At 64.7% G+C, this 20,703-nt stretch overlaps 1 protein-coding gene across 1 annotated transcript in view; it reads left to right on the top strand.

Moving 5' to 3' along the window:
• The window catches only part of LOC137455231 (hydrocephalus-inducing protein homolog), a 60,991-nt gene that overhangs the window by 26,356 nt on the left and 13,932 nt on the right, over positions 1-20,703 (top strand). The window contains exons 20-42 of the mRNA XM_068165852.1: positions 1,387-1,512; positions 2,685-2,894; positions 4,110-4,247; positions 4,515-4,692; positions 5,102-5,232; positions 5,943-6,076; positions 7,069-7,205; positions 8,024-8,151; positions 8,260-8,451; positions 8,819-8,968; positions 10,008-10,247; positions 10,823-10,877; positions 12,495-12,665; positions 13,234-13,412; positions 13,895-14,038; positions 15,195-15,378; positions 15,800-15,941; positions 16,524-16,629; positions 17,332-17,856; positions 18,303-18,485; positions 18,750-18,952; positions 19,101-19,283; positions 19,492-19,611. Coding sequence (XP_068021953.1) covers positions 1,387-1,512; positions 2,685-2,894; positions 4,110-4,247; positions 4,515-4,692; positions 5,102-5,232; positions 5,943-6,076; positions 7,069-7,205; positions 8,024-8,151; positions 8,260-8,451; positions 8,819-8,968; positions 10,008-10,247; positions 10,823-10,877; positions 12,495-12,665; positions 13,234-13,412; positions 13,895-14,038; positions 15,195-15,378; positions 15,800-15,941; positions 16,524-16,629; positions 17,332-17,856; positions 18,303-18,485; positions 18,750-18,952; positions 19,101-19,283; positions 19,492-19,611 — 3,959 coding nt within the window. The remainder of the gene's footprint in view (positions 1-1,386; positions 1,513-2,684; positions 2,895-4,109; positions 4,248-4,514; positions 4,693-5,101; positions 5,233-5,942; positions 6,077-7,068; positions 7,206-8,023; positions 8,152-8,259; positions 8,452-8,818; positions 8,969-10,007; positions 10,248-10,822; positions 10,878-12,494; positions 12,666-13,233; positions 13,413-13,894; positions 14,039-15,194; positions 15,379-15,799; positions 15,942-16,523; positions 16,630-17,331; positions 17,857-18,302; positions 18,486-18,749; positions 18,953-19,100; positions 19,284-19,491; positions 19,612-20,703) is intronic.

Genomic DNA, 20,703 nt, shown 5'->3' with positions numbered 1-20,703 from the left:
CAGCCTCCCGGCCCCAGCAGCGCAGGAGGAGAGAGCCTGCGGGCAGCGCTCGGCCTCTGCAGGGAGCAGCTCCGGCCATGGGGGTGTGGAGGAGCCAGCCCAAGCCCTGGGGGCAGTGGGGGACCCTGCCCAGGAGCCAGCAGATGCCCAGGACTGCCTGGAAGCAGAGGTAGCTTTCCTGGGACACCTCCCAGCTTGCCCCCAGAGCCCTGCTGCTGCCAACCTCCCTTCTCATGGCCCCGCGGCCACCTGAGAGCAGGAAGGGCAGCAGGGCCAGCAGCTGGACACAGGGCTGCTGGGGAGGGACAAACAGGACAGTCTGGCTGGGGGAGGCCTCCCTCAGCTCCTCCTGGCCTCTGGAGAGTTTGGGCTGGGTTGTTTCCCAGTGTCAAATGAGGCTTTTACCTGCATGCTGCTGGGAAGGCTTTGAGCTTCCTTCTGTGCCAAGCCCAGCACCGATCCCCAGGGGCCACCTGCTCAGCCCCAGCCATTGGCACATCCTGGCCTTAGCCAAGGGCTGGGATGGCAGAGACAGCCCCAGAGCTGTCAGGGCTCAGGAAGGGACCTGACCCAAGGGGAGACTCAGCCCTGCCCAGTGCTTTGTCTGCCAGGGAGATGTAGCTCTGCTTAGGCCCAAGGCTGTCCCAGCAGCGTTCCTGCAGAGCCTGCTGGTGGCCAGGCCCCAGCACAAAGCACTTCTGAGCTTCCTGAAGCAGCAGAGCCTCTGGAGCTGGAGGAGCAAGCCCAGAAGCCTCTCTCAGAAACAGGGCTCAGAAGGCCAGAGCCAAGGCTCCCTTTGCAAGCTGGCACCTCTGAGGTTAAAGACAAGCTGCCAGCTGCTGCAGGGCAGGAAAACATCTCAGCTGCCTTCTTCAGGAGGGTGTCTGGAGAATAATGACCTGGTGGAGCTCCTCAGCTCTCCAGCAGCCATCAGGGCATGGAATGAAACCAAAGCACCACCTGAAACTGGAGAGCTGGGCCAAGCCCTCCCTCAGTCCTCCTTTGCCTGTTCTGGGGAGTCTCAGGGGCAGCTGTGTCCCTGCTTTGGTCCTGGAGAACCTAAGCTGTCCAGGCAGGAGCTTCTCAACATGTTCTTTGGGCAGGAGGGAGCAGAGCTGGACTGGCACCAGGCTGCCAGCTGCCCCCTTGGGCTCTCTGCCAGGCTCCTGCAAGCTTGTGTGTAGGAGGTGAGGATGGAGCCCAGGCCTGACCTGGGGCTGGCCTTGGAGCCACACTCAGCAGATGCCATGGCCATAGCCAGACTTGATTTGCTCCCAGCTGCCATCTCAGCTGCCCCTGGCTTGAGGAGGTGCTGGAGCCTGCAGCAGAGTGCTCTCACCCAGAGCAGCCACTTGCTCACTGCAGCCCTTGGTGCTTGCTTTGCAGCTGCTGTCCGATGCCACCCAGCAGGAGGGGGCCCTGGAAGGTGCTGTGGGAGCTCCCAGCCCAGCTGGGATGAGGCAGCTGATGAAGCTGAAGGAGACAGAGCCCCACAGGCTGGGATTGGAGGAGGTCAGTGGGAAGCTGCCTGGCTTCCAGCCTTGCAGTGGGAGAAGCAGTTCCACAGCTGGGACTGCCACTGCTGGCCCTCAGCACTGCTCACAGAGTGGCCTCACATCCCTCCAGGCAGCTGGGCATGGAGAGGCCATGCAGGACATGGTGTAGGGCTGAGCCAAAACACTCCCTGAGCAGCAGCTCTGGGGGCATTCACAGCACCCCAGCATGGAGGGGTTGGAAGGGACCTCTGGGCATCATCAGTCCAAGCCCCTGCTCCAGCAGGGCACCCACAGCAGCTTGCCCAGCAGCACAGTGCCCAGGGGGGGTTGGAAGCTCTCCACACCAGGAGACTCCACAACCTCTCTGGGCAGCCTGCTCCAGGCCTCCAGCACCCTCACACCAAACAACTTTCTCCTCCTGCTCACATGCAACCTCCTGGGCTCCATTTTGTGCCCACTGCCCCTTGGCCTGTCCCTAGGCACCACTGGCAAGAGCCTGGCCCCAGCCTCTTGCCCCCCACAGCTCCTTTGTCTCTTGCTGAGCATTGCTCAGCTCCCCTCTGGGGCTGCTCTTCTCCAGGCTCTCAGCCCCAGGGCTCCTCACAGAGCTGCTCCAGGCCCCTCAGCAGCTCTGCAGCCTCCACTGGACCCTCTCCAGCAGTTCCCTGTCCCTGGAAGTGGGGAGCCCAGCACTGGAGCCAGGACTCCAGAGGTAGCCTCCCCAGGACAGAGGAGAGGGGCAGGGGAATGTCCCCTGGCCTGCAGGCCACAAGCTGCACATCTTCTTCACCCTGTCACTAAGCAAGTGCTGGAGAGGACATTTGCCAGTGGCTTCTGCTGTAGCATCTGGAGAGACAGCAGAGTGCAGATCAGAGAGTGAGGAGCAGCAGGAGTCAGAGGAGCTGGGCTGGAGGCCCCCCTGGCTGCAAGGCCTCTCAGCTTAGCACCTGGTGTGATCCTCCAGCCAGTGAGGAAGGTTGGAAAGCCAAGTTGTGCAGCAGAGAGAATTTCTTGCTGCCAGGATCCCTCCCAAATGACTTTAGTGTGGTGCATTGATTAAGTTCTTCCCAATCCAAGTGCTCAGCCCCTCCCCTGCTCAGCCTCTCCCCCCACTCAGCCCCTCCCCTGCTCAGCCTCTCCCCCCACTCAGCCCCTCCCCTGCTCAGCCTCTCCCCCTCTCCTCCCCAGGTGTTCGATGTGCTGCCACTCTATGGGCTGCTGCAGCCAGGCCAGAGCCAGCAGGTCACCTTCAGCTTCTTTGGCCACCCCAACGTTGTGGCCTGTGCCAGGGCCCTCTGCAGGGTGCAGGGAGGCCCCAGCTACGAGCTCAGGCTGCGTGGGGAGGCCTCGCTCCTCAGCTACCACCTGGACACCACGGAGCTGGACTTTGGGCTGCAGGTAGCGCAGGCTTCTCCTTGTCTGGAGCCCTCTCTGCTGGGGGCTGCCCACTGAGCCCTAGGGCTAGCTGCTGTGCTGGCTCCAGGCCTTGGAAGCACCACCTTGGAGTGATGCATTCTGCTTCCAAGCTGCTCTGGAATGGCCATCCCCACCCCACCCGAGCTGGGAAGTCTGAGCGGGGAGGTCCCTGCTGCCTGGGGGCAGGATGGACTGGCTGAGCTCTGGAGCTCCCTGCTGCCTGGGGGCAGGATGGACTGGCTGAGCTCTGGAGCTGCCTGGGGGCAGGATGGACTGGCTGAGCTCTGGAGCTGCCTGGGGGCAGGATGGACTGGCTGAGCTCTGGAGGTGCCTGCTGCCTGGGGGCAGGATGGACTGGCTGAGCTCTGGAGGTCCCTGCTGCCTGGGGGCAGGATGAGGATGGACTGGCTGAGCTCTGGAGCTCCCTGCTGCCTGGGGGCAGGATGGACTGGCTGAGCTCTGGAGCTCCCTGCTGCCTGGGGGCAGGATGGACTGGCTGAGCTCTGCAGGTCCCTGCTGCCTGGGGGCAGGATGGACTGGCTGAGCTCTGGAGCTCCCTGCTGCCTGGGGCAGGATGGACTGGCTGAGCTCTGGAGCTCCCTGCTGCCTGGGGGCAGGATGGACTGGCTGAGCTCTGGAGCTCCCTGCTGCCTGGGGGCAGGATGGACTGGCTGAGCTCTGGAGCTCCCTGCTGCCTGGGGGCAGGATGGACTGGCTGAGCTCTGCAGGTCCCTGCTGCCTGGGGGCAGGATGGACTGGCTGAGCTCTGGAGCTCCCTGCTGCCTGGGGGCAGGATGGACTGGCTGAGCTCTGGAGCTCCCTGCTGCCTGGGGGCAGGATGGACTGGCTGAGCTCTGGAGCTCCCTGCTGCCTGGGGGCAGGATGGACTGGCTGAGCTCTGGAGCTCCCTGCCAGCCTGGCCCCTTCTATGCTAAGTCCTCCTCAAGGCACTTGGCTGCTCTCTGCTCTCATGCTTGGTGCTGTCCCTCTGCAGGGTGCCCCAAAGCTCAGCTCCTGTGCAGGGCCCAGAGCTCCCTTGTGGCTGGGGGTCCCCAGGTGAAGCTGGCAGAGCCAAGTGCCCTCCTCTCCTGCTGCTCTGCTGTGCTGCCTGCCTTGGCTCTTGTGCCAGTGCCAGCTGCAGGAGATGCCCAGTGCCAGGCCTGTCTCTAACTGCCCGCTCCTCTGTCCTCTCTGCAGCTGTGGGACTCGCTCCTGGAGGCAGAGGTGACCCTGCAGAACAGTGGGAAGCTGCCCTTCACCTTCGTGGTGCTGAGCCCTGGCACGGCCACTGCCCGCAGCCCCCTGCCCGGCGTGCCCCTGGTGGTGCCCAGCACGGTGAGGATGGGGGCAGCACAAGGGACTGTGCCTGTGCCTGTGCCAGCCTGCACTGCCCTGGCTGGGCTTGGAGGGACCAAATGGGGAGAAAGAGAAGAGGAGAGGAAGATCCCCCAGCAGCAGCCAGGGCTGGGAGCTGCCTCTGCTGAGGGGGATGGAATCACAGGATCCTTGGGCTTGGAAGAGGCCTTTCAGACCCTCCAGGCCAGCTGTGCCTCAACTCCAGCCAAGCCTTTCTGCTGCATTCCCTCCCTCCTCTCCCTGCAGGGCTGCCTTGAAGCCGGCCAGCAGCAGGTGCTGAAAGTCTCTTACCTGCCAGAAGTGCCTGGGCTCTTCTGCAAGGCTTTCCAGCTCCAAGTGGGTCACCTGCAACCAGAGGAGATCTGCCTGAGAGGAGAGGGAAGCTTTCCCAGGATCTGCCTGCACCTGCCCAGGAACATCCAAGGCAAGCACTGCCTGGCTGCTCCTCAGGATGCTCCCCTGCCTCTTCCCCCATCTCCCACAGCCAAGCCTGGAGGCTGCAGGGCTCTCAGAGCAGCACTGGTTGCTTCCTGAGTCTCTGGCAGTCCCTGGGGGCTGTGTCCCGGCAGACTCCCTGCTGCAGCCCTGCCGAGCTGCTGGGCGAGACGCAGGCAGGGCTTTGGGCAGGCTTGGATGGGCATCAGCTGGCAGGGGCTGAGCTGCTGCTCTGGGGGAGGAAGCTGGGCAGGGCTGAAGCTCGGGCTGCAGGCAGGAGGAGCAGCTCCCACTGCCCAGAGCTGCTGGAGGAGCGTTGCTGGGAGAGGCGCTGTGGGGAGGGGGCTGCCCAGCCGAGATGCCCACGCTGCCACCTGAGGGGGGGTTTCTGCCCTCAGGAAACAAGAGATGGGAGCAGATTCTCAGGGAGCTGAGAGGGGAGCTGGCCCAGGACAAGGAGAGAGAGAGAGCAGATGTCCTGGGGGAGGCTGCAGCCACAGAACCACCCCCAGATGACTCGGACGCCACGGTGAGAACAGCTGCTGCCCCGTGTGGCACCTGCCAGCCTCTCCCCCTTGTGCCATGGATCCCCTTGGAGCCCACAGCAGGCTTCTGGGTGCCCTGCTAACAGGTGGGCCCTCCCTGCCCCACTTAGCTGGGACATCATCAGCTCAGCTCTCCAGCTCTGCTAGTTGTCCCTGCTGGAGCTGGAGGAGCTTCCTGGCAGCCTGGGGGGAATCCTGCAGGCCCTGCTCCTGGGGATGAATTGCTGGGGCCCCATCTCTAGGCTGCTTCTTGCCCCCCAGCCAAGCTCTGCCAGGTGTGCAGAGCTTGAGAGCAGCAGCCTGAGCCAGCCCTGGGACTGTGATCTCGCTGCTCATCTCCAAGAGGCAGCAGCAGCAGCTTCCTCCTGGCCTCCTTGGCAAGAGGCCTTTGCTCCAGGCTGCTTTGGCACTGCTTGGGGGCAGGCCAATGCCTGGAGCTCTGGCAGGTCCCTGGCTTGTCCCTCTGTGTCTGGCCAGATCAGCTTGGATTGCAGTGCCTGGGCAGCTGAAGGGGCTGGAGCTGGGAGCTCTGGAGACAAGGTCCTGCCAAAGAGAGCTGGAGGTGTCCCAGGCAGTGGGGCAGGAGGACTCCCTCAGCCCTCCCAACAAGAGCAGGCTGGGAGCCTCCTGGGGAGCTGAGCCCATGCCCTGGGAAGGCCCTTGGCTAAGCAGTCCCTGTCTTTCCTTGCCTCAGCTGGACACTGGGCTGCAGGTGCAGCTGGAGGACATCCTGCTCAAGGAGCACATCCTGGAGCAGCAGGCAGCTGTGGCCTGCAGCGCCCCAAAGGAAGCTGCCTTGAGGCTGCCTGCTCGCCGCAGGCTTCTCGAGTGAGTAAGGACATCCCTGGCCGTCTGCAGGTGCTCTGGGGGTGACAGCCAGCAGTGCAGCCCTGCTGCTGAGAGCTGCTGGGCTCTGCAGAGCCTGGAGCAGCTGTGGCCAGCAGCAAGGCTTTGCTCCTGAGAGCTGTGCCCTGCTGCCTGGGAGCAGCTGAGTGTCCTCGCTTCCCTGAGCTGCGGAGCTGCTCTCAGCTCCCCACAGATGCTGGGCTCTGTGCCTAGAGCTGAGGGGACCCAGTGCAGACCATGAGGCCCCTCCAGGCAGCCCAGACACCATCCCTGCTGGGCAGCCCTGAAAGAGGCAGCTCAGAGCTGGCTTCCTGGTGCCACCAGACCACATCTGACCCGAAGGGCAGGTTGGCAAAGTCTCCCTCAGGGGCCTTGGCTGCTGGTGGGACTGCAGGGCTCCCCTAGGTCGCTTGGTCCTTCCCTCTGCTCCTTGATGCTGAGCAGTGGGAGCAGCAGGCTCCAGCTCAGGCAGAAGGTGCTGTGCAGAACAGATCCTGGCTGTGTTTTCCCAGTGGGATGGCTCTGGACAGGACCTTCCTGTGGCTCTCACAGGGGTTGGTGGCTGCGGCCCCTGGGGCTCTGGGGACAGAGCTGGGTGCAGAGTGGTGAAGATTTCCTGGGGGGAAGGGGGAGGGAGAACTCTGCTGACAAGGTCCTGAAGCAGTCTCAGGGGTGGGCTGTAGGCCAGGCTCAGCAGCTGCACTGAGAGCAGTGGAGGTGCAGTGGACTTGTGTGCAGTGGCCCAGGAGCTGTGGGCAGTGCCCACTGGCAGCCAGCTGTGCTTGAAGGTGCCCCTGGGAGCTGCTAGAAGCTGGGCCCTGCCTTCCCTGGCACCGGCCAGAGTCTTGGCACCAGCTGCTCAGGTGTTGGGCTCCAGGGGCTTGAGCTGAGTCGTTGCCCTGGAGTTGCACCTCCCATGCCATGGCAACGTGGCCAGGCTGTGGGCTCAGGAGTGCCCTCCCTCCTCCTTGCAGAGCTGAGCTGCCTGAGTACATCCTGGACTTTGGCTGCGTGGGGCTGGGTGGCATCCACAGGCGCAGCGTGAAGGTCACCAGCCTGGGGCACTTCCCTGTGTCCTTCCAAGTGCCTGGGCAGCTCCTGTGTGGCACAGGTAGGCAGTGCTGGAGACCCTTCCTGTGGCCTTGCAAGAGCTGCCTGTGGCAGCTCAGCCTGAGCCACTGCCACGGAGAGCTCTTGGGGAGCTTTGTCCTGCTGGGGACCTGCTGCTTTGGAGCCTGAGTTCTGCTGGCCAGCAGTGCCCAGGGGCCTGGCCTGCCTGTGGCTGCCCTAACTCTGCCCTGCAGGGGCTGGATGGGCTGCTCACCTTGCTCCCCTCTCAGCACCTTCTGCTCTTGGCTGCCAGCAGCAGCAGCTGAGCTTCTCTGGGTGCTCTCTGGCCTTGTGCTGCAAGGAGCTGGAGCCTGGGTGCTGCTGAGCTGCTTGGTGTGAAGTTCCTGAGGTCGTGGCACTTGTGCTCAGCCCTGGCTGAGGAGACAGCCTGGCAGGGGCTGTGCTGTATCCAGACAGGCCTCTGGAGCGGCCCTTGAGGCAAGGCTGCAGCAGCACCAAGCGCTGCCCTGCTGTGTCTGCAGGGTGCCCAGAGGCCTCCCTCAGTTGTTTCTAGGCAGCAGCAGGGCATGGGCAAATCTTAGCTGGGAATTCTCCTTTGAAGAGGTCTGAGTGTCCTTCCCTGGCCTTGCTGCAGCTCCTCAGCTGAAACCTTTTCCTTTCCCCCCTTGGGGCCTGGGCTCTGGCTGTGCCAAGCTTTGGGCCTGCAGCGGTGCCGGGGGAGAAGGAGCAGCAGCAGCTGCTCTGGAGAGGCAGAGTCCTTGCCAGGGCTGCCAGCCAGGACACTCAGGTGGCCCTAGGCTGCTGGTGCCCCAGCTGCTGTCCCCTGTGCCTCAGCTGCTTCCTGTCCATCTCTTGAAGGCTTCAGCGTGGAGCTGGAGAGCGTGGAGCAGCTGCCCTGCTCCCAGAGCAGGAGCTTCACCGTGTGCCTGGAGCCCCAGAGTGCCACCCTGCCGCTGGGCCAGGCGGCCCTGCTGCTGCCCATCCAGGTGCCCTGTGCCTCCTCCCCTCCCTCTGCCCTCACCCCCTGCGGGGGCAGGCTGGGGCCAGCAGCAGAGGCCAGCTGGAGCTCACCTGGCTGCTCTGTGCCTCACCAGGTGACAGGAGGCCCCACGGTTCGTCTGCTCCTGCGTGCCAGGGGGGTTGTGCCCTCCCTCTGCCTCTCCAGGGCCAGGCTGGACTTCTCCCCTCTCCAGTGTGGGCAGTGCCAGGAGGAGACCACTCGGCTCTACAACCAGCTGCCAGTGCCCTGTCAGTGGTTCCTCAGCAGGGAGGAGCCTGCTCAGAAGGTAAAGCACAGACACTCTGCCACTTGCATCTTCTGGGCTGCCTTTCCTGCTTCTCTCTTGCCTCCTCTGCTCCTCTGGCTGCTTCAGCACTTGGGCTCCAGCTGGGCTGAGGAGGCTTTGGAGGGTGCCCTGGGCCTGTTGAGCAGCTGCTGCTTCCCTTCTCTGCCACCTTCAGCCCTTGCTCCTCTCGTCAGGAGCAGCCTCCCCTGCTGCCTCTCCTGCCTCTGGCTTTGGCCACCAGTTCTAGGCCAGGGCTGGCCCCATCTGATTGGGCTGGGTGCTCTGAGGCCAGGAGTGCCAGCACTGCAGGAAGCCAGCTGTGTCCTGCCAGAGCAAGGAGACCTCAGCCCCTGGTTTCTGTGCTCAGGTGGACAAGCCTTTGGCAGCCAGCAGGCGTGGGAAGCTGCTGCAGGAGCCCAAGGCCAAGGCCGGCGTCTTTGAGGTGCTTCCCTCAGCTGGAGTCCTGGCCCCTGGGCAGTGGTGCAACCTGCGAGTCAGGTTTTGCCCCGTGGAAGAGGTGAGCTGGGCTGGGGTCCCCCCCAGGAGGTCTGGCAGGGCAGTGTGGGCAGGAGAGCCCAGGCTGGGAGCAGGAGCTGAGCCCTGCCCCCACGGGCAGCTTGCTGCAAGCTCAGCTTCCCCTGCTGCAGCCTCTGCAGAGGGGGCTTGGGGAGCCAAGCCCTGAGCAGAGGACTCCCCTCCTGTCTGGCCAGGGAGAGCTCCTCTGCCCCTCTTGTTCAGCTGCTCCTTGCCCGCCACAGCGCTGCCAGGGCTGTGCCTGGGCACCACAAGCCTGCAGACCTTTCTGCTGAGCACTGCACTGCCCCAGGAGTGGTGCCAGGGATGGGGCATCCCCCACCTCTGGGCACTCCTGCTGCCCACAAGAGGCAGATTGCCAGCAGCCTGCAGAGGGCAAAGGTTACAGCTCCGTGCTCCAGCACTGCCCCTGCCCTTGCTCCACAGAGCCAGCAGCCTTTTGTGGAGCTGCTGGGAGAGGCAGTGCTGAAAGACCTCCTCTGATGGGGCAGGCTCCAAGGAGCTCTGCTCCAGGGCAGCTGAGGAGAGCTGGAGGTGCACAGAGAGCAGGGAGAGGTTCAGCTGCTGGCAGCAGCACTCCTGAGCCAGCAGCCTGCTCTGCTCTCCTGGCAGGGCCAGTCCTTTGGGGAGTCCCTCTGCCCAGCCCAGCCTGGGCTAGCAGCAGCTCTCCCACCTGGCTCCTGGGGGATCAGAGGGCCCTGGGCTATGCTGAGCAGGCTCAGGCTGAGCAGCTCTTTGCTCCAGGTTCCCTCTCCAAAATGCAAGGCAAAGCCCTGTGCTGCTGGGGGGCATCTCCCCCGTGGGGCAACCTGGGCCAGGGGCTCAGCACTCTCAGCATGCCAAGTGTCTCCCTTCCCTGAGCCTGACTCTGCCTTTTCCAGTTTCCAAGCAGCCCTCCTTGTCCTGCTTTCTGTTCTCCATTCAGCTCAGAGGTGCTGCTGCCAGCCCTGGCCTCGGGGCACAGGGGGAGTTTGAGGCCCTGGCACTTCCTGGAGGAGCTTTCTGCCCTTCTCTCTTTTCAGAAGCTCTACAGGAGCAACCTGAAGATCCACATCTGCCACAGCAGCCAGCACCTCCAGCTGCTGGTCTCAGGCAGTGGGCTGGAGCCACGGCTGGAGTTCCAGCCTGAAGTGCTGGAGCTGGGGCCAGTGCTGCCATCCAGCCCTGGGGCACAGGGCACAGTGGTGGTGAAGAACCCTTGCAGCTTCCCCATCGAGTTCTACTCCTTGGAGTATGACCTGCAGTACCTTGCTGAGGAGCAGGTAAAGAGAGGAGCTCTGCTCCCCACATCCACCTTGTGCAGCTTCAGGGCACTGCAGTGTTCCCAGCCTTGTGCCAGGGAGATGGAGACAGGAGGCAGGGCACAGCCTGGGGGGGTGGTGGTTCAGAGTTAGCCTCTTCTGCTGGCAGGCTGTGGAGGGGCTTGGCTGGTCCTGCAGTTGTGAGGAAGGCAAGAGGGGGAAGCTGGCCGGGGCCGGGGGGGTGGCTGGGGCTGGGGCTGGGGCCGGGCTGGGGGTGGTTGGGGCTGGGGCTGGGGGTGGCTGAGGCTGTGGCTGTGGCTGGGGCTGGGGCTGGGGCTGGGGCTGGGGCTGGGGCCAGGGCCGGTCTGGGGGGGTGGCTGTGGCTGGGGCCGGGCTGGGGCCAGGCTGGGTGGCTGTGGCTGTGGCCATGGCTGGGGCTGTGGCTGGGGCTGGGGCTGGGCCTGGGGCTGTGGCTGTGGAAAGGGGCTGGGGGGGGTGGCTGTGGCCGGGGCTGTGGCCGTGGCTGGGGCCGGAGCCGGGCCGGGCTGGAGCTCCAGCAGTGCCTCCCAGGGGTGGTTTCTCCTCCCCATGCACAGATCCTGAGGGCGCTGGAAGGCTTCGACTGCCGCAGCACCTTGCTGCTGCCTCCTCGTGCCCCGGGGGAGCAGCTGCCTCCAGAGCTGCTGCAGCTGTCTCGGGGCCAGAAAAGGCTGCAGGATCAGCAGGCCAAGGCCAAGCCTGAGCAGCCCACAGCCCAGGACGAGGGTGAGGCTTTGCTCTCGGCTGTCCTGAGTGGGGGCTCAGCAGGGAGCCCAGCCCCCAGCTCTCCAGGGCCTCATTCTCTGGGGCTCCAGCAGTCCTCATGCCCCAGCTGGGTGGAGCAAGGCCCTGGTGAAACTGTGGCTTGGCACAGCCAGCAGTGCAACCAAAGCCAGCTCCTATCTGCCCTGCCTGGGGAAGCAATGAGGATGGCTCCTGGCAGGGGGGGACCAGGGCCAAGGGAAAGGCCTGGGCAATTTGCCTCAGCTTTGCCAAATGAGCCTCAGCTTTGCCCCAGCAGCTGCTGGGATCAGGCTGATGGGGAAGCTGTGCTAGGCAGGGCAGCACCGCTGCTGTCCTCTCTGGCACTGCAAGCTGAGGAGGCTCTGGGTGACCTCCTGAGGGCTGTTCTGGGGAACTCAGAGCCCAGCCACATCTGCTGCAGTGCCATTCCTCAAGCACCCAGCTCCTGGAGGAGCCCCAGATGGAGCCTCTGCCTTGGGACTGTCTCAGATGCTCCTTTCTGGCTTTGCCCTTCTTGCTCAGCAAGCTTGGCACCACGCTCCCATGAGGGCCATGTGGACAGCTCATGGCAGGAGACCGGGCTTCAGTCCTGTTGGGTGTTGCTGCATGCTCTGCTCTCCTCCTTCTGCCAGCCCATCCACTTGTGGGCACCTGGAGCAGCATCCAGGGCAGAGCCTGATCTGCACAGGCTTGAGAGGAAGGGCAGGGCGAGCCCATGGGTGTGCCATTGGCTTGAACAGAGTCTCCTCTGCCGGGAGCCGAGGGGCTGGTGAGGATGAGGAGGATGAGAGGAGGGCAGGAGGCTGACTCTTGTACCTGTGTGTGCACAGCAGAGCATCAGCAAAGCACCACTGGCAGCAGGGAGGCCTCAGAAGAGCCGCAGGCCAGCCCAGTCCATAGGGTCCTGGCCCTGGGCAGCGCTGCGTCTGCCGAAGGAGCTGCAGCCCCACAGGGCAGGGGCATCGTGGTCATCGTCCATGGGGCACCCCTGGCAGGTAGCTGAGCTGCAGCCTGGGCTGTGAGGAGGGGGGAAGCAGGGGAGATGTGTCCTGGCGGCCCATGGCGCTGGCTTGAGCGGCTGAGGTGCCGGGAGGTGAGGCACGGCTCTGCCGGGCTGGCCCCAGGCCCTCAGCAGCTGCTGCCAGGGCTGTGGCTCCTCCTGTGCCCAGGCAGCTGGGCTCTCGTTCCCCCCAGGAGGGTGAGCCTGTCCCCGTGGCCGCATGGCCCCACGGTGGCTGCCGTGCTCCACGTTGCCTTGCGGAGCGCTCCCCAGCCCCGAGCTGTGCCCAGCTGCTGCCCGAGGCAAGGGCAAGCAGCCCAGGGCAGGGCAGGGTCCGAGCGGTGCTGGCACAGGGCTGGAAGCGGCAGCCTGGGCGCAGGCTTGAGGTGGGCTGCAGCCCTCAGCTGCGTGGGGGCCTGGCAGAGCCTGTCCCCGGCAAGCCCTGCGGCCGCAGGGGTCCCCAAGCAGCCTCCCTCTCTCTGCAGGCAAGACGTCGGCAGCGGCCGCCCTGGCCAAGCACTACGGCGCCGCCTGCCTGTCCCTGGACGCTGTGGTGAGCGAGGCCGTGGCGGCCGGGAGCAGCGCGGCAGGGCGGCGAGCCCGGGAGCTGTGCAGCGCCGGCAGCCAGCAGAGCCCGCAGCAGCCACAGGATGGCCGTAAGGAGCCAGGCTGGGCCCGGAGCGGCGCTGCGGGAGCCCCCGGGGCTGCGCCTCTGCCGGCTCCAGAGCAGTGGCACGGCCCCGGGGGGCTTGGGGAGCAGGGCTGCGGCACGGAGCGGGGCAGAGCCCTTCCCGAGAGCCTCTCTGGGCACTCAGGCTGCAGCCCGAGGGCTCGGGCAGGGGCACTCTGCCTCCTCTGCACAGCTTCCTTTGCTCGGGCTGGGGGAGCAATCTTCCAGCATCTTCCTGGGAGCTGTTCTCTTGCCTGCTAGCTCCAGCCTGGCCCTTGTGGCCATCAGCTGGGCTCTGCTTGGGCTGCTTTTGCAGTGCTCAGCTGGGAAGCTGCCTGGCCTGCAAGCTGCTGGCAGGAAGAAGGCTCTGGCTCCCTGCTGGGGTTGTCTCCCGTGGAGCTCTTAGCTCCATGGAGATGGGCAGCAGAGGTTGGGCAGTGCATCCAGAGCTCTCTGCCTTGCAAATGCACTGTCCCTGCCAGGGTGCCCACTGCTCTGGAAGGTGCCTGGCTGCTCCCCACAGCAGCCCCCTGAGTCCTCTGTGCCCTCTGCAGGCTCCCCGGGGTGGCGACGCTACTCCAAGGCCAGGCTCAGCCGCAGCCTGAGCCAGCCCAGCTCTGGGGACAGAGGCAGCCAGCACTCCCTCAGCTCACCAGGCCAGGCCAGAGCTGGGGCAGGCAAGAGGAAGATGTCTGTGGAGAGACAGCTTGCAGCAGAGTCCTCAGGCTCCCAGGTGAGGCCTGGCCTGCGCTGGCTGATGCCAGGGCCCTTTCCCTTCCCTTTGGGAGCTGTGTTGCCTGGGGCAGGGCTGAAGGAGGATCAAATGCAGCTGCTGAGCCAGCACTGCCAGCTCAGCACTGCACCCTGTCCCGCAGCACCCCATCTCTGTGGCTTTGCAGTGCCTCAGGGGTGGGGACTGCAGCACTGCCCTGGGCAGCTGAAGGTCAGGCTGGCCCAGCAGGACCCTTCCTGGCCCCACGCTGCCTGGGCCTGAGCTCCTGCTTGTCCTTCCTGTGCTGTGGGCTGCTGCCAGCGCTGGGGGCTGCTGCTCAAGGGCTGTGCTCTGCAGGCTTGTCCCCTGCAGCCTCTGGCCCACGCTTGCCTTGGAGTTTCTTGCTGGTGAGAGCTCCAAGGCCAGCAGCTGGGATGGCTCAGGGGGTTCCCAGGGGGCTTTCTGCTCTGGGGATGTTCAGTGTGCTGCTGTTCAACCCCCAGGGCTCCTCTGGCTCTCCTCTGGTCTCGGCGCCTCCGGCACAGCTGCGGCTCAGCCCCAGGGGCAGCGGCGTGGCAGAGCTGGGCCTGGGGAGCTGTGTGCTGCCCCAGGAGCTGCTGGTGGCCATCCTCTCCGAGAGGCTGCAGGTGCGTGGCCAGGGGGGGAAGGAGAGCTTCCTGCTGGAGAGGGCCAGGCAGCGCAGGAGGGCTGGGAGAGGAGGAGGAGTCCTGCTGTTGGAGGGCTCCTGGGCTCAGTACATTTGGGGATGACACCCAGCTGGGGGCAGGAGTTGATCTGCTGGAGGGCAGAGAGGCTCTGCAGAGGGACCTGGACAGGCTGGGCAGATGGGCAGAGTCCAAGGGCAGGAGATTGAACACATCCAAGTGCCAGGTGCTGCACAGTGGCCACAGCAACCCCAGGCAGTGCTACAGGCTGGGGTCAGAGTGGCTGAGAGCAGCCAGGCAGAGAGGGACCTGGGGGTGCTGGTTGATGGTAGGCTGAACATGAACCTGCAGTGTGCCCAGGAGGCCAAGAGGGCCAAGGGCATCCTGGCCTGCATCAGGCAGAGTGTGGCCAGCAGGAGCAGGGAGGTCATTCTGCCCCTGTACCCTGCACTGGTTAGGCCACACCTTGAGTCCTGTGTCCAGTTCTGGGCTCCTCAGGTTAGGAAGGAGGTTGACTTGCTGGAAGGTGTCCAGAGAAGGGCAAGAAAGCTGGGGAGGGGTCTGGAGCACAGCCCTGTGAGGAGAGGCTGAGGGAGCTGGGGTTGCTTAGCCTGGAGAAGAGGAGGCTCAGGGGAGACCTTCTTGCTCTCTGCAACTCCCTGAAGGGAGGTTGTAGCCAGGTGGGGGTTGGTCTCTTCTCCCAGGCACCCAGCCCCAGAACAAGAGGACACAGTTTCAGGCTGTGCCAGGGGAGGTTTAGGCTGGAGGTGAGGAAGAAGCTCTACACAGAGAGAGTGATTGCCCATTGGAATGGGCTGCCCAGGGAGGTGGTGGAGTCCCCATCCCTGGAGCTGTTCAGGAGGAGACTTGATAGGGTGCTGGGTGCCATGGGTTGGTTGATTAGGTGGTGTTGGGTGAGGGGCTGGACGTGATGACCTTGAAGGTCTCTTCCAGCCTGGTCTGTTCTATTCTGCTCTCTTCTCCTTGGGGGAAGCTGCAGATGCCAGCAGCTGGCAGGGCCCTGGGGACAGCTCAGAGCTGGGGACAGCTGCTTGCTGCCCTCTGCCAAGGGGCTTCACCCAGTGGCCCAGAGCTGCAGGCAGGGCACAGCTGATTTTGTCTTGGCCTTTCTCCACAGCTGAGGGACTGCTGCCAGGGAGTGGTGTTTGATGGCCTGCAGAGCCTCTGTGCAGGCAGCACGCTCTCTGCTCTCCTCTGCCTGCTCCAGGCTGTGGGAAACCGACCCCACATCTACTTTGTCAACCTGCTGCAGGACTATGGCTCTTGGCAAGCCAGGCAGGCAGCTGCAGAGGAGCGGGCAGGTGAGGCTCCTCATCTCCCTGCCTCCCAAGGCTTCTCCCCTCAGCCCTCAGCCCTGCCCAGGTGGAGCTGGCTCACAGCACAGCTGGGGAGAGGTGTTTGTAGGAAGCCTTCAGCCTCCTTCCTGCTGCCAGCACAGCAGGGCTGAGGCTGGGAGACTTCTCTCAGGCTGCAGCACTGCAGCTGGGGCCCAAGTGCAGGCTGCTGGGGCTGAGTGTCTGAGCAGCAGCCAGCTGTGCCCCACGCTGGGGCCTGAGCCCAGCAAGGCAGAGGAGCTGCCAGCCTGGCGCTAGCTTGGGGCTCTGGAGCTGGGAGCAGGGCTGGGAGCTCCCTGCTAGCTGCCGGCAGGGGGCTGGGCTGGGGCTCCTCTCGGCTCCCCCAGCACAGCTCTGCTGATGCTCTCTCCTCTGACCCCTGCTGCAGGCCGGGAGCAGGAAGCTGCAGCCAGGAGGGAGGAAGCCCTGCTCTGGGAGCTGGGGGAGGAGGAGTTTGCTGCCCTCCCGCAGCAGCAGCAAGCTCAGCTGGAGAGCAGGATCCGGCAGCTCCAGCGGCAGAGGAAGCAGAGGTCTGGAAGCCTTCTGTGGGGAGCTGCCCAGCACAGGCTCCCGGAGAGGTGTCCCTGCTCTGGGGAGCTGGGCTGAGCTCGGGGGGGTTCCGGAGGAGAGCCCCAAAGTGGCGATGCCGAGCGGCACAGGGGTGGTGCCTTCCCCCTGCCTGGCTGCCGGCAGAGGAGAGAGCTTCCTGCTGGGGGCTGAGAACATCTCCTGCTCCTGCTGGTGCCGAGGCCTCGGGCTCAGAGCCTGCTGCAGGCAGCTGGGCTCTGGGCTTGCCTTGCCCTCGCCCTTCGGAGGCTCTCTGAGTTCGTGGCCTCGGTTGCCATCCCCTTCAGCCCTCCCTCCCCCAAGCAGGGGGGATGTGCTGTGGGGCTGTGTGAGGCACAGCTGTGTGAGGCCAGAGAGCAGAGGTTTGCCTGGGTCACAGCTGGGCTCCAGCAGGACTCCTGTTTTGCAGGAGGGGAGCTCCTGCAGCCTCTGGGTGCTGTGACTGTGCTCTGGAAGGAGCAGGCTGTGCCCAGGGAGAAGGGCTGAGGAAGCCCAGGGCTGTGGGGGTGACTCTCAAGAGCTCTTTTCCCTTTGCCTCGCTGCAGGCTGCAGCTGGCTAGAGAGCAGCAGGAGCAGCAGCAGCGCTGCAAGGAGGCAGAGGAGCTGGAGCAGCAGGGCAAAGGCAGAGGGAAGAGAAGCCTGGTCAGGCAGGTGGGTGGCTGTGTGAGCAAGAGCCCTGGGCACCTTGCTGCTGAGCTGCAGCACTGCTGAGAGCCCAGCAGCCCCAGGCCCTGCTGGGCAGCCTGCTCCTGCTTGGGGCTGTGCTGGGAGACAGCAGCTGCTGCCTGCTGCTGCTGCTGCTGCTTCCCTGGGGGCTTTGCCACGGCCCTGTGGCTGAGCTGCTCTTCTGGGATCAGGCTGCCTCTGAGTCCTGGCTCCACACAACTGCAGGCATGCCCTGGGAAGGCCTGGATGGCTTTGCTCCAGCGTTTCTCCCTGCCCTGCCTGTGCCCTGCAGCCCTGAGCCAGGTCCCCTCTGGGAAGTGAGGTCTGCTCCTGCCTGTCTGGCAGGAGAGAGCAGCAGGGCCAGCAGCAGGGCCCAGGTGTCTCTTGCCAAAGAGTCAGGGGTGCTGAGCAGCCCAGAAAGGAGCCCCAGGGCCTGCCCAGGAGGAAGGAGGGCTCTGGAGTTCCCTGCTGGGCTTGGAGCAGCTCCTCGGTTGCTGCCTCCTCGTGGGTCTGGCGCCGAGGCCTTGGGTTTCAGTGGAGCTCCAGTGGGTGCCAGCTGCCTTCTGGCCTGGGATTTGTAGAGCACCTAGCACAGGTCTGGGGTGAGGCTTGGGCTGATCTTGCCAAGATCTTCAGTGTCCTGCAGCTTGGAAATGCTGATGGCTTTCTCCTGCTCCTCCTGCCCAGAGCACAAAGACATCGAGCGGCAGCAGCAAGGAGGCCCCCGGCAGGCAGCAGAGCATCCCCAAGAGGAGGACCGAGAAGGGCTCTGCCCAGGAGTGCTCAGCCTCTGCTGCCCCTGGCAGGGAAGAAGAAGAGCAGCAGAGCAAGCTGGGCCTGGCAGACAGCTGCTCAGGGGAGCAGAGCGAGCAGAGCTTGGCCCTGCGGTTCCAGAGCTACGAGGCGTCACGGCAGCATGTGGCTCATCTCTTGTCCTGCTGGGACAGGGTGCAGGGTGTCCCTGCAGAGCCAGGGGTGCTGCAGCCAGCAGGCCAGCAGCAGCCTTCCCCCCGCCTCAGGAGGCAGAAGTCTAGAAAGGAGCTCCAGAAGAGGCTGGGGGAGCGCAAGCTGGCCCAGCTGGAAGGGGAAGGTGCAGCAGGGGCAGGCGGCGGCCAGGCAGTCGGGGTGCCCTGCCTAGACATCGAGGTGCTGAGCTGTGCAGATGTGCTGAGCACCATCCTGGAGAGCAGGAGGCTGCCAAGGCCGGAGCAGGTAGAGCCCCGCGAGGCTCAGCGCCGGAGCCTGCCCCGGGGGGGCCCTGGGGCCTTGTGTCCCAGCGGGTGCCAAGGGCACAGAGCCTTGCCCAGGCTGCTGCTGCTGCCCCACAGCAGCCTTGTGGCTTGGCTGGGGGCAGCCAGGGAGTGCTCTCTGTGCAGGCCTCCTGCCTGCCAGCTGCTCTCCCGCTCTGGAGAGCAAGGTGGTGCCAGGCCAGCTCCAGGGCACTGCTTCCTTCAGCTGAGCCACTCAGAGCAGAGATTCCTCTGCAGGTGCCCCCTGTGGGCCCTGGCCCTGCTCTGGAGCCTGCCCAGCAGCCTGGGCTGGGGCTGGGGCTGTGCTCCACCTCCCTCCATCAGAGCTGGCCAACAGCTGAGTGTCTTTCAGGAGGGGTGAGGATGGAGGTGCCGGGAGCATGACCGAGGTTTGCTCTTCTGCCGTAGGTCCTGGATGAGCTGGGCCTGGGTCCCTCAGGGCCCCCCCTGCCCCCCACTGCTTTCTACTCTGTGGCTCACTACCCAGCCAAGAGAGAGCTGCCTGTGGCAGAGGCCGAGCAGCACTTTGTCCTCCTGCCACAAGGTGCCCCAGGGCCAGAAGAGGAGGCTGCTTCTGTGCGCACAGTGAAGGTGCCAGGGCTGGATGGGGGCAAGGGGGGTGGCAAAGGCTCAGAGTGGAAGGGCAGTGAAGAGGTGCCAGGGCCCCAGGCCTGCAGCCATCCCTTCTGGCTGTCCAGAAGAGACAGAGCTCTGCTCTCTGCCCTGAGCACAGGGCAAGTCTGGGAGGGAGAGAGCCTCCCCTGAGGGGGTGCTGCCCCTGTGCTCTGCTGAGCCCCCCCTGCAGGGCTGGCTCTCAGGGCACATTTCCCTTTGCTCTCTCCCTTTGGGCTGAAGTTCTCAGAGGAGCAGGGAGCCCCAGGCAGAGGCCACTGGAGGGGGGCAAGAGCCTCCAGCAGCCAGGAAGCTGTGAGGAGGAAGCGGAGCTCTGGGGATGGCAGGAGAGCTCTGCGCAGGTCAGCCACGGTAGCCTCCATCCATCCCTCTGAGGAGGGCCGAAGGCCCACGGGCACTGTGCCAGCCCCAGAGAGCTGTGCCAGGTGAGCCGTGGGGGAGGAGGGATCCCTCTGCTTCAGGGCCAGCTTGCCAAGGAGGCTGCTGAGCCCAGCTCCCCCCCAGCAAGTGCCCAGCTCCTCCTGCTCTCCTTTGTTCCTCAGCAGTGCCTGAAGGTTCCTCTTTCCCTGCCAGGAGCAGCAGCTACCGCTGGGTAGTGCCTGCCCAGGGCCAGGTGGTGCTGCAGGTCCACTTCAGCTCGGCGCTGCTGGGCAGCTTTGAGCAGAGGCTGCACTTTGAGCTGCTGGGCACCAAGCGCCCCTACCAGCTGCACTGCAGGGGCAGCTGCCTGTACCCCACCATCAGCCAGGAGCCACGGTAAGGCTGGCCCCTGGGGCCATCCCGCTCTGCTGCCCCTGAGCTCAGAGCTGAGACTCTGCCCCTCAGCCCCTCAGCCCCCCAGCAGCTCTTGCTGTGCTTGGAGCTGGGCAGCGCTGCTGCTGCCTCGGCCAGCGCTCAGAGTGGGGGCTCTGGGAGCAGGTGTTGTGCTCAGAGCATCTCACAGCTCCTCACTCCCTGTGCCCAGGGAGGTGTTTCCTCGCTGCAGGCAGAGCAAGGCAGCTGAGGCCATCCTCTGCAAGGAGTATGTGCTGGGCACCAGGGTGTTCCACTTCGGGCCGCTGCTGTGTGGCAAGGCCAGGGAGCGGTAGGTGCTGCCCAGCCCAGCCGTGCTGCTTGCATGCAGGGGGGGTTGAGAAGGGATCTGCAGCACCTTGTGCACCCAGGGGCACGATTCAGGGCAGGCCCAGGCAGAGAGCTGGGGCTTTGGTGGCTTTGGAGGAGCACAGCTCTGGCCACTTGGGCACCTAGCAGGCACAGGAGGCTTGGAGGAGCTGGGGAGGGCTGGAGCTGCTCTTCCTGCCTGGGGGCTGCCTTGGTGGCCAGAGCCACGTGCTGCCTGCAGCCTGAAGGCAGCTGGGGGTCACTTGTCAGCCCCCATCTCAGCTTCAGCAGCTTTGTGGTGTTCTTTCAAGTGCTGGGAGCTCTGTGGGCAGCCTGAAGGGAAGGCTTTCTCTGCTGATGGTTTGTAAAGCCTCCATGACTCTGCAGTGTCAGCAAGCCAGGATGGTTGGAGCTGTCAGCAGGGGACACAGACACCTGCAGAGCAGGAGAAATGGGCTTTCCACTTCCCTGATCCTCACTGCTGGATCAAGTCTGGCCTCAGAGTCTTGTCCCTGGAGCTGCTGCCATCTTCCTGCTCTTCACTTCCCTCTTTCCCTGCTTTCAGGGTTAGGAATGAAGTTTTGTCTGCAGGGGGGCTCTGGAGAGCTGGTGGCATTTGGACCCCCCAGGGAAGTGCACTTCCAAGTGTTTAAAAGCCAGGAGAGGATTTGGCCAGGCTGAGGAATTGCCCTTTTTGCCCTTTTCTCTCCACACTCTGTCCCAGCCCCGAGCCAAGAGGCATTTGTTAACGCTGGGACTCCTCTTGGGAATCCCCCCCTCAGCCTCAGGCTCAGCCAGGAGCTGGGCCAAGGCAGTCTGCTGGCTGCTGTGGAAGAGAGGAGCTGAGCTCTTTCAAACCTCCTGTCCCAGCCTTTCTGGGAAGCCTGCAGGGAAGGCAAGCCAGCAGAGGAGGGGAGGAATCCAGGTGCCTGCTGTGCTGCTCTTTGTGCAGGCACCTTTGGGGTCCTGGTGTGCAGAAGGCCTCTGGAGGTGGCCTGTGCACAGCTCTGGGATGGAGGCAGCAAGTGTGGGCTGGGCACTGAGGGAAGCTGGGAATGAAGGCAGGCAGCATGCA

Source organism: Melanerpes formicivorus, unplaced genomic scaffold (genome assembly GCF_026170545.1).
Source record: "Melanerpes formicivorus ecotype bairdi unplaced genomic scaffold, bMelFor1.0.p_v2 SCAF_93, whole genome shotgun sequence".
Taxonomy (NCBI): Eukaryota; Metazoa; Chordata; class Aves; order Piciformes; family Picidae; genus Melanerpes; species Melanerpes formicivorus.
Note: the sequence above shows the minus strand (reverse complement) of the source record. Positions and strands in the feature narration are given on the sequence as shown.